Below are 12993 nucleotides of genomic sequence, written 5' to 3' on the forward strand. Positions count from 1 at the left end.
ATTGTTTGTATCTAAGTTAGTCCAAATACATCAGTAACATCCTGCATCGCACTAATATGCACAATGCTAAAACTTTCTCATCACCAATGTCGACTTCCACTAAGCTTACAACTTTTGATGGTTCCTCTTTTGAGAATCCTCATCTTTATAGAAGTGTTGTAAGAAGTCTACAATATTTGGCGTTTACCCGTTCAGATATTTCTTTTGTTATTAATAAAGTTTGTTAGTTTATGCATTGTCCAAAAAATTCTCACTAGCAAACTATAAAACGAATTCTTCGTTATCTACGTTTAACTACTCATTATGGATTGTACTTCTCTTCTCACTCTTTGTTTAATATCTCGACCTACTCTGATGCTGATTGGGCCGGGTGCCCTAATGATAGAAAGTCTACTGGTGGGTTCTGTATCTTTTTTGGTTCGCATCTTATTTCATGGGGATCCAAAAAGCAACCAACTGTTGCTCGCTCATGTCCTAATACTAGAGGATAGGTTGTTATGTATTAGGTAGTATAAATATTGTACATGTAATGGCAGAAAATGTAAGAATGAATTTTGGAATAATACAGTAGCCCTTTGAGGCATTACAATGAACACCTTGAGTGCTTTGTTCTCCTTTTACGTTATTAGTGCCAAATGAATTTGGTAGCGGATGACTTTGAAACTCAGTCATCATCTCAAGAAGATAGAACTATTGTTCTGATTTTGCTTCTGTCCTGCGAATCATGAAAATGTGAGAATCTAAAGTTTTAATAAATGCTAGTTTGTAGTGTACTTTGTGACAATCTTAAAGGTACAATCACGACATAGGTAGAACTAATGAGCTAAAATACAAGTGTTACATGAGCTACCGTGACGTGAAGCAGCATCAGCTATTTTGTTTCTTGGGCAAACTGTGCAGTCAGAAGGATGGCTGACAAGTTGAAGCACAGAAAGATAATGAGAGTGGTCAGTTAGATGCTACACTTCCATGGATGGCCGTCTAATGCAGTTCATCGACAGAAAGCAAGTACATTTTCTTGGTGTTCATGTTTTTCGATTCTAATGGCCTATCTTTAATATCAAGCAATGAGGAATGGGGAATCCATTAACGGTCTCAGGTGAAGTTGTTTCATTCAATCGGCACCAACTATCTATAAGTAACTGGGAGAAGCTTCCTAAGACATTATATGCTAATTTGTTTATTAGCCACCAATAATTTGTAATATGACCTTATTTTTCGTGGAAGAGTATTTGAAGGTCTTGCGTGCCTTCTAAAGTAGTTTTTTTTTCTTCGTATGGACTGCTTCTCTTGGGCATAGTTTGACCACGGACAATTTGAAGAAGATGGAACTCATTGTGATGGCTTGGTGTTATTTGTAAAAAAGCATGGCAAATCAGTCTATCATTTATTATTACATTGTGAGGTAACAATAGTGCTATGGGATGAGATATTTAGAAGAGTTGGTGTAGCTTAGGTAATGCCATTAAGGGTAGTAAACGTACTCACTTGTTGGAAACAATGGCAGAGTTTCATAACTCTTTTTTACACACTTATTGCTTTGATTTTCAGCTATTTTGCTTAATGGAAACATTGTTCACGACTTTCTAATTTTAATTTTTGGATCCTAAAATGTATTTAAGTGTTCTCTTGTATACTTTATGTGCACGAGTTTTGACTATTTCATTCATATCAATAAAATTTACCTTATTTATAAACAAAAATATATTAGCCACCTTTAATTTTATTTATTTATTTATTTATTTTTATATATATGTTGCATTGTTGATTCTTCTTTAAATGTGAAGAACGTTGATATTTTACTCCATTTTCTTTTTCACGCTTTTCAATTAGAAAAGCGTTCAAGTGATTGCTCGTTTAATTGTCTTGAGCATGTTTCTACCATCGGTCAATTACACAAGAGGTTTTAACCACAGAACTTACAGCTTATGCAACCAAAACCTCTACAATACGTCAAAATACCAGAGTCGATAAACATAGCGCTGAAGCAACATTATCTTTAGTATTGTGCATACGGAAAGAATTGAGGCATTAACAGTCGTGCAAGTCGGGGCATCTATTTATGCTCCTTCAAACAAGCAAGTATTTGAAAGCCGGCCGGCCATTGCATGGGTTCCACTTTTCTGGTTGATTTGGTTGTTAGTTGGTGAGCATTCACATAATCGTGACGTACGTCGCAATTTTTTTTTTTTTTTTTTTTTTATAAACTTCTTTTATTTATTTTGGCAAAGGAATGGTAACCACATTTATGATCATGGCAAATATAGAAATACTTTAAACTAGCTCTAAAGAGATTTTATAAAATTAATTTTATATTGACGTGAATTTATATAATAATTAAATTATAAATTTATTTTTATTATAAAATAAATCTAATGCATGATATAAACTCTTGCAATTCGGATTGAGGATCACCAGATGGGGGCCGGATATGTGAGTAGCTGCTCCAATCATCTGCCTAGCTAGGGGTTGTGGGATTTACAACTCTTGCAATTCGGGGTAAGGGATTGCAGGATCTCCTGCACTCTGTCATCTGCATGTTTGATCATAAGAGGAAGACACCCTTAGAATTCCACATGCTCATGGCTGACGCATATAGTAATATTAAAAATAAATACATAAATTGGGATTCCCCCTCTGTACGTACCCTCATGATTTCTTAGAAGTTACTAAAGAATAATATAATAAAACTTTACGACCCAATTCCTGCAAGCTTAAAATAATACACGCATCGTCTTCATCTTCCACGTTCGAGAGAGAGAGAGAGAGAGAGAGAGAGGGCATTGAAAGTTTGGTGAAAATCCATGGAAGATTACATGGAATTGATGGTCAAAATAGCCAACTCCATAGTCACCTGCATAACATGTAGCAGGAACAGCATAGCGATCGTTCTCATCCTCTGCACCATCCTAATTATTTTCTGCCACAATCATCACCTGATGATCTCTACGTTCACCTTCCACCACAATCCCATTCCCAGCAACAAGGACTTCTTATATTGTGTGGTGTGCCTTAACGAGGTAATGAGCGGGGAAAGGTTTCGGAAATTGCCCAAATGCAACCACTGCTTCCATGTCAACTGCATCGATGTCTGGTTCCGGTCCCATTCTACGTGCCCGCTCTGCAGAAATCAGGTCTGTAGTGTTAATCCTCATCAGCAGATCAAACACGGTCTCCTCCATCAGTTTCTTTCAATTTTGAACTTTTTTCTTGGCAAAATACGTAAACCTGATCTCAACCAGCTTGGCGTTTCCTTGGTTTTGGATGAATAGGGTTGAATATCCTAAAACTTATACTAGAATTAAGATTAAAGCCAGAAAGATAAACACATAAAATAAATTTTCCGTATAAATATTTCATACGGCATGCAATGCTTATGAATAATGATGAGTAATGTTATACATTATACTTTCATCTTATTTTGATCATATTAAGTGGTATGTGGCACATTTATCACTATTAGATAATAAAAAAATATGCAATAAATGATCATTTAATAGTGATAAATATGTCATATTATATTTAATAGAATGAAAATAAGATGGTAGAATAATATATATATATGTATATAATATGGCACATTTACCACCATACTACTTTCGTCCCCTGAATTGTGAACGAGGCGCGCGCTCCTAGCATTTGAATGAGCCTATGATTTAAGGCCGCCACAACAAGAAGAGATCCTCTGGCCCAGAAAAAAAAAATGTATATAATATACACTGGCTTCTTAAGTAGTACTGCTTCTCGGTGCTCTCCGAGGCTGAAAATTAAAGTACCCCAACTTCCCACATTGTAATGTGGTTAATTTGGTCAAGACAAAATTCTCTGGTACACATAGTCTACTAGTAAAGCCAGTTTAATCATATAAAGTGCATTAAATAGCGTAACATATATTGGTCTACAATCCATATGATGACGCTAATGAAATTAAGCAGCTTGCATACATTAAATAGCATCCATTAATTATAGAAATCAGATATATAGTATTTGGACTGATCAGACGGCCCCGGCCGGGAACAATATCAAATTAAAGATTCATGACATCCTGTCCAATATATTGTACTGTACCCCATTAATGTATCATGGTCTAGCTTCATAGATATATGTAAACTTTTTAGTAAACTAGTAGTACTACTGCTTATTGGATTGAGTTTGGAATATCAAAGGTTGAAATCCATGTCGAAGACTTGCTTCCCAAACTTTCTCAATGTTGCAAACTTTGTTACCGCACTCATGCTCATTCCATCCTTCTAATGCGTGCACAATAGCAGCTACACGCCATGCACTCATCACCCTTCTTGGCAGCCAATTCTGTCATAGAAACGAAAATACTCAAGAAAATAAAAGGAAGACAGACAGACACATGAAGTAATTAATTGGGATTTTAAATGGTGGGTGCAGTACTACTGCATTTGAAAGCATGAAGCCTGTTCGATTAATAAAGGTTTTATGACTTGTATGAATTGATACATACATATATATATATTGTACGTATATGAAATCATTTGGGGGTTTCTGCAACTAAATATTGTTTTTGTCTCCTTTTCCTGGTTCGTTTCTACTGAAACATAATAGTACTATATATAGCACTCTATATATACATATAAAAAGGAAGCAATCTATAACTATATATACCATTATCTATCGTTCCAACTTCCGTCCATTATATGCATTCATCATGAGATGTTAATAATTAGGAACTGGTGCAATTAAAGTGAATTATTGTGTTTAATTTCTAATAATATATTTTCCATTCTCTGCTAACCTCGCAAGAGTGCAAATTCTCTAGAGATCTTGGAGTCACCATCGCTGGTGTGCTGTGGTAGGAACAGTCTTTGCGCAATTGTTTTGGTGGGAATTGTGAGAAGGGAATAAATAATGTTCCTTTCGACGCCTTCAGCTGTTCTTCTTCGTCCAATCCATCTCCCACTATCCAAGTCTACATGAAGAATTCAAGATGATTTTACTTTTTGCAGGTTTTTCAGAGTTGCTATATAATATATAAATATATATATATATATATATATATATATATATATTCATGTCAAATGACTAGAAGTATGAATGATAGTGATAAAAACAGGGGAAAATTCCTAGATTTACCATCTGATGATCATGATCAGCATAACTTTTTGAAAAGACCAAATTACTTTCAAACTTGGTGTTGAACGATTTTTTGAGCTTCAGATACTCATCTTCACGTAATGTAACTACCTGAAGTCGTGTTAAAAGATAAAACGGAATTAGATTTTCAGTGAGGAGATTTGCCACTCATAATCATGTGACCAACATAAAATTTCCATTGAATCCACACCATGATCACAGGGTAAACTCACCCGGATACCCTTCTGGCATAAAGTAAAGGCCAGGGTATAAGCAACCTTGGTGAGTTTGCCTCTAAGAACCACTTCGGTTGTTCCTTTGGGAATGCTGTTTAGCACAACAGCAACTGCCAGGCTACTCCCATCCACCACCTTGACGTTTAGCTGAGGGTGCTTCTTAATGTAAACCTCACCATATCTATTCAGCCCCTCTCCCTGCTCCGAATCAAGCCAAAAAATGACGAGAAAAAAAAAAATTGACGGTTTGGTTTAGCTTTAGAGTTATCCACAAATTGAAATGGGTCATATGATGACTATCCTTAGTGATATGGTTCTTGTTTGCAAGCCGATTTAATTGACTTGTCAAATACGTCAGCTAGCATAAAAAAATAAGAAGTGCCAACTAATTTACAAAAAGATTTCATAATTTACTTACAAACTGCATGTTCTAGTTAAATCTCATAGGGCATCCAAACCCCGTGCGGACTATCACAGATATTGTAGTTAATAGTTACTGCTAAGTAAAGTAAAATGAAAGCAGTAACTATTAACTACAATATCTGTGATACGGACTCTTCAAAAAACAAATGTAATCTACCTAAACAAATCCACAAGCTTTTATATTTAGCATTATTCAAAGTAATACTTGCCTGATTCAAGAGACCTAGGCTTAAAACTTTAGCACCTTTTTCCTCTGCTTCCAATATGGCTTCCTCAATTAAGTTATTGATAGACTCCTTTTGCCATTCCAGAAAGTACTGCAACACACCAATTATAGGCAATAACGAAGACATAAATCACATATACATCTATCAGGGTATGCTCGTAAAAGTACTTGAAGCAGATTGAACCAGGAAAAAAAAAAAAAATCGTTCTTACTTGCAGACTGTATTTTGGTATAACCCAAGTCTGTAGACTGAGTTTATCAAAACGGTGCCTCTCGACTACGAAGGTGCGGCCATATAACCAAGTTAACATCATGGACCACCATGTCACCGGCCAAATCAACCACAGGTACCACTTTGAGGTGAAAGGCCTCGAGGCAAATGAGGCAAACCCCAGGCGGAGATGATAGATGGACTCCGGCGTGGTTAGATGCATTAGATGCACTACTTCCGGCGACTTTGCTTCCCTTTTCAGTGAAGTTTCGTATAGTGTGTCGGAGGACTTGTCCATGGTTCCATAGAGGTAATCGTAGAATGGCATGAAAAGCGAGTAATTTGTGCGGAACTGTGTATGATGCAGGGAGTGAAACCTGTGCATGCGTTCAAAAAAACCCTTGGTGAATGAATGAAACACAACATGAGAGTATTGTCAGCTCTTCGTCTAAACACATTTTACGCTTCAAATTCTCGATCGGTTGAAATGAAAAATGCATTGGGCGGGGTAGAGATCATGATGAGGACTTACGAAGGGGTGTACATGAGGAACTTGAGCGGGGGAAAGAGGGAGAAGAGAGACTTAGGAATGAGTTCGAAGTTGCAGTGACCCAGGTTGTTCATGAAATCAATATACGTGATATAACCTGCGATGGATGCTATTGACGCAGTCCTGCTGATCAATGCCGACGCCATTGGTATTGCAAACAGCATGTAGTACACTATGTGTTCGGCAAACGGATGAATGACAGCTGCCAAAAATTAGGAAATAATTACTGACCAATTAATTAATTGTCAATCTATAACATGAGAGATAAATTAAAATAATAATAACATGGTTTAATATCCTTGATCTCAACTTATACATAAAAATTTTTAATGATTTATTTATACATAAAAAATAAATAAAGAAAAATATGTTTGATTGGTTTAAGCAGTCACGTACGGTACACAAGCACGCAATAATAATTAGTTGCTAATCCTCAAGTCATCTTTAACCTTTTGGGAATTTTTTTTACAATATTATTTGATATTTGAATTGTTTTTACATTAATATTATTTGATATTGTATACAAAAGCTGAAATTGGAATTTAGTACTGAGAAATGCTAAATTCTACCGAATATTTGCACCGACCGATAGGTGCATTTTTATTTTTTTATTTTTTTTCTTAAATGTTAAGAAATGTATTGAATTGATTTTTTTTCTTAATTATTAAGAAAAATATTTCTTAATATTTAAGAAAAAAAATTAAAAAGTAAAATAAAATAATCGGTCAATCCACCAGTAGACCATCGATCGGGCTATATAAGTAGAATAATACTTTAGTACTGCTTGGTACAAGAAAATGTGTTGTTTTTTTTTTTCTGAGTTGCCAAAAAACCTACTGTAATGGCGAATAAGACAGAAGAGATATATATCTCTGCCTATACTTAAAAAAGCGTATAACTGTTACTGTTCATTTCTGTTCATCATGAACAGTAAATCTAAATCAGCCGTTTTTTTTTCATATCTTATTACTGTTCATCGACAGTATGATGAACAGTATTTTTTTAAAAAATCCGTGTGAATGCTAATGTGCGACGTAATACCGCAATCGTGCGTTGGGAATGAGAGAGAGGAAGAAAGAAAAAATGGAAAAAATATTAATTTTTGAGTTTTAAATGATCAATAAAGAAGCTATTTTTTTTTCTTCGCATGTTTTTTTCGCATATCTTATTACTGTTTATTATATCATACACTAAAAATCAACTTTGATTTATAAAATACTAATTTTTTATCATTAAATAAATGATGAAATTTTACTGTACATTTTTAAGAGAAAAAAACTATCTAATTAATTTGAATTTTTAATATAATTTAAATTTTATAATAAATGATGAACATAAATAAATAATAATTTTATTCTTATACATTAGACCATTTTAATATTTGAAATTACACTTTATTTTTTTCTTCAATTTGACAGATGTGGCAAACATGCTTTTTTTTATCAATTAGAAAATCTTACGCCATACAGGATTTTACACAAGTACCACTAATTTCAAAATAACCAAGCCATTTATAAAATACTAATATTTCATCATTAAATAAATAATGAAATTTTGTTAAATATTTTTAAAAAATTATAACTATATAAATAATTAGAGTTTTAACATAATTTAAATATGATAATATTCTTAATTAACTAAAGAGAACTGCTACAACTAATAAAAAAGTAACCTGAAAATATGTCATGAATGTGTATTTCATTTTTTTATTTTTCTTTTCTTTTTTTCATGTATTTTTTTAATCATCATAAACATTTTTAAAAAAATAAAAAATTTACAACATCATTGGGTCAAGAGGGAATTGACAATCTATTTCTTCCCAAACAAAATTATTGAGTTCGAAGAAGAGATTAATAGATTTTTAGGTTTTCAGAAACTTTTATATATTTTTTAAAATATTATTTAAATATAAAATATTTTTTAATTTGTTAATCTAATCATTACAATTTTCTTAAATATAAATTTTTTAAATTTTAAAACAAAAACTACATTAAAAAATTATATTCCAATAATATTTTAACTTTTAAAATATTTTTATTTTAACTTTTTTTTCTCTCATTTTCTAAAATCAAATAAAATATCTTAATCCAAATAATTTTATATATTACTATTCACAAACCATATCACTACTATTAATACATCGATCCAAATCATATCTAAAGATATGATGTCTACGTGTGTTGTTTTTTGAAGGACGAGACTGCTGCTGGTACATTAAAATTTTTAAGATTTAAATCCAACCCTTTATTTTCCCACTTCTCTTTTTTTTTTTCTTCGGTTGGATTGCTTTGAATTATGCAGTGAAGTATTATCACTATCACAAAAATTCTCCACATCTCTTTTCACTTGTTAGGTGCAGAAATTGAGTTCATAAAAAATTCTCTATATATTACTTATTTTACTTATGATTACGTTTTTTTTTTTAACTCAAAATATATTTATATTTTACAAAATAAGTTATTTTTCTACTGGGCAAATGTTCCTCGCACATTACCCAACCACTTTTATGAAATCTGGAGCTCCCAGGTTTGACCGCTGGGTGTGCCGGATTCTAGCGTAAATTATATTTTTAAATATTTAAAAAAATAATAAAAAAAAATATAAATATAATAATAATTAATTTCTTAATTATTAAATAAAAATAAATAAATATATAAGTGGTCAAAATGAGAGGACAAATCCATGACCATTAGATGATCATTTTCCTTCTGTTTTTATTGTTTAGATCGTTTTTCTCTTTTCGCAAAACAAAAAGAGTAGCTAGCTAGTGGAAGCGCTAATTTTTTTACAAAAATTCCCTAATTTCTCTAATTACAGTAACCGATAGTTTTAATTTAACCCAAGCATCATGTATAAGATCATAACCAAAAAACATATATAGATCTAGAAATACTACTAGAATTAAAAGTTCTGAGAATTTGAAATAAGTTCTAGATCATTAATTTCTTGTAGTTAGAAAAACTGAATCATCATGATCTGTATATATAATTAATTGTGTGAGTCTTTACAATTTTCAGTTCATGCATGCATTAATCAATTGTTTTTACTTACGGTTGAAAATGAGCCTTCATTTGTATTTTTCTATATATAGGGAGCTTTATATTTTAGAAATAAGAAAATATGTGCATCATAAGTCTCTTTCCATTTCCAAAACCGTTGGTAGTTGACGCTATTTATAAATACATACTTTAAGGATTGCAGGATGCATACATTAATTAGGACAGCCGATAGAATTTATAAAAGAAATATTACAATCACAAAAATATTTTTTAAAAATAAATTTATAAATTGTTATAATGTTTTTGCGATATATTAGATTTATTTTATAATAAAAATAATTTTACAATTTAACGCACTACATCAAATTAATTAGGTTAATTAATTTATATATAAATCTACATATTTTTATAAAATTCTTTTGCAGTCAAATTAAGCATTTCTCTACCTATAAAAATATTGAAAAGGAGAGGAGTTGATCGTAGTAAGTACTACTTACAAGTAATAGGCTGGGTGACAATGGAAGAATGGTGATGAGAATGGTAGCGAGAGTAAAGGAAATGGTGGTGGAGTGCTCTGTGAAGCCAGTAGTACAGAAACTCAACGGGACCAGCATGCATAAGAATTGTCAATATTACTCCATCTGTCCTCCACACAGGCAAGCGTGAGGGATCTAATGTCTTGCTTTTATACGCTAGGTACAGTAGTATTCCATTGAATAATATTTGATCATCCCTGCAAATTAATTAATTAATTAAGACCATTAATTAATTATTAATATATATATATAAGAATAATATTAATTACAGATGATCACCAATTGCTTTCTCTGTCGATTTGATCGAATTCGAGGCCCTTGTCGACGATGGAGCGGTTGCCAGGTTTAGCAGTCCAGTAACGAGAGAGGCTAATCCATATCTGGTTGTGAAGCATCCTCCATAGTAGAAAAGGGAATATGAGGAAGTAGGAAAGGTCCCTTTCGCTCTTCTCCATGCTTACAAATAAGTATGTACCATTAATAGCCCAAGGAGCCAGGATCAGGTACTGATCATCATCAACAATAAATTAATAAAAAATAATCAAGCTAGCTAGCTAGCTGCATGTCGATCGATCGATCGGTACTGAAACAATATATAATAATTAGAGATTAATATTATCTCTCTATATATATATATAAGAGCATGAAGCTATATATATATATATATATATATTATATTTCAGATCTTTTTACGGATGTAATTTTTTTTCCTAATAATTTATTATAAGCTTGTACGTTCGTTATAATATTATATATATTTTCAATAAGCAGCTTGTGAGCAGTACCGTTGATTAATTCTTCATTTATTTTGTTCATTCTCGGTCATCTTATTATAAGTACACGTACAGCTTGATCAGTACTATTTTGGCCTTTTTCTTTCTTTCTTTCCTTAATCTTTTTGGAGTCAAATGGCCATTAATTTTGAGTTCGACCGAGAATACAACTTCACGAGTCCCCTTTGAAAAAACAAAATGGAGCAGACAACGACATGCAGAGTCCCTCTATGACTCGTCATCTTTTTGATGTTTTTGCTTTTTGGACTCATCATGAGTGCTATGAGCGAAAAAATTGAAAATATAATTGCAAAAAGATGAACTTTTGAAGGAAAATTAATGCATTAGACAATTTAAATAATGGGAGACAAGCGCACAAAAAATAGGCCGTCGGAGAGATTTGATCATATATTTTTACAGGTTCCTAGCTAAAACTCATGATGTTCAGCTCGAAACAAAGGCAACTTGCGTTTGATACAGTACTACTGCCTTTACGATCGAAGAGAACAATTGATTAATAATGCACCGTTAAAGAACGAAACATCGTTGAGAAACTAGTCATGTCCGGCCAGTAAAGCATGCAATTTCAAGAAAGTTTGCAACACACAGCTAATCCTACTTATTATCGTATCTGATCGATTCTTAGTACATGACCAGCTTCATCAGGGATATTCGAAAAAAACCAACACGCAATTAATTTACAAACTGCGCCATAAGGGTGCATGCATGTGGTCTCACATATCTGTTATCTGTATGTGGATCTCTGTGTGTGTGAGAGAGAGAGAGAGAGAGAGAGAGAGAGAGAGTAGCTAAGGACAGTACCTTAAAGCTTCCTAGAGGCGTCCATGGCCAGTTGGTGAGAACTCCTGGTTTAGAAGCCATACTTTCTTCACTACTTTCTTTGCCTTGCAATCTTCATATATCTTCTAATTAAGGCCTCACATATAAATATATATTTATATATGTGCATATATATATATATACATATATAGATATATATAGTACATACGTAACTACTTTAAACTCCTCCGATCCATATATACATATATAGATATATATATATGGTACATATATACGTAACTACTTTAAACTCCTCCGATCCATATATATATATATATATATAAAAGAGTAATGTTACGCAAATATCTCCAATCTCTTTAACCTCCACGTATTATATTTTTTAAAATTTCTTAATTTTTTAATATTTTCTAAAAAAAAAATTTGAGTTTATTTTTTTTAAAATAATTTAATACTTCTATTCATTATTTATATATTAAATATTTGATAAAAAAATAATAAAAATTAAAAATAATATAATGCGTAAAAATGGTGTGAATAATAAAAAATTATATAGATTTGTTCTATATATAATCGGTTCGGGCGCGCGGTAATTAGTTACCAGTACTCAAGCAGCTAGTCAAAGAGAAGTAAGAAGATGCATGTAAAAGTGTATGTCATTCTTTAATTAATTAATAATGTTCACACACCATTTGAGTCAGAAGCCCATTCCCCACATGCAGAGCCGACGCTCAGGTAGCTAGATATAAAGATCTTTTTTCCATGAATATATATCTCTATTCAATACAAAATTCAGAAGCATTTACAGTTCTCAACCTACTTTGCTGGCCCTCATTGATTGGTTTATGACTCATCGTATTATATGTCGTATTTTCACGTACGTTCTTTTTGGACTTTTGGTTCTTCAGCTAGCCCCACAGTTATAACAAGCTGGAAATTAAATACGACTCTGAAAGAGCATTCCGGCCATCCATCCATCCATCCATCCATCCAATCGCGGGTAAATTAATGCATTTCAATCGCGGTAGCTAGCTAGTTCAATAGCTACTTGTAGGACGTTGAAGTTTTACCATTATTTTCTTTTCACTAGCCCCTGCATTGTTTTATTTCTTGCTATTTGTTTGGCGCCCCGATACTG

General features: G+C 32.6%; 1 protein-coding gene across 1 annotated transcript; it reads right to left on the bottom strand.

Annotated features, from left to right (window-relative positions):
* Positions 1-3999: 3999 nt before the first annotated feature.
* Positions 4000-12009, bottom strand: LOC109008030 (very-long-chain aldehyde decarbonylase CER1-like). Its single transcript, XM_018987966.2, has 10 exons — positions 11880-12009; positions 10564-10790; positions 10246-10481; positions 6732-6951; positions 6201-6576; positions 5972-6079; positions 5337-5537; positions 5104-5214; positions 4766-4939; positions 4000-4311 (listed from the first exon to the last, which is right to left on the bottom strand). Exons 1-10 carry the CDS (start codon positions 11937-11939, stop codon positions 4132-4134), a joined length of 1893 nt encoding a protein of 630 aa, XP_018843511.1. The 5' UTR covers positions 11940-12009; the 3' UTR covers positions 4000-4131.
* Between the last annotated feature and the right edge of the window lie 984 nt (positions 12010-12993).

This window comes from Juglans regia, chromosome 14, assembly GCF_001411555.2.
Source record: "Juglans regia cultivar Chandler chromosome 14, Walnut 2.0, whole genome shotgun sequence".
Taxonomy (NCBI): Eukaryota; Viridiplantae; Streptophyta; class Magnoliopsida; order Fagales; family Juglandaceae; genus Juglans; species Juglans regia.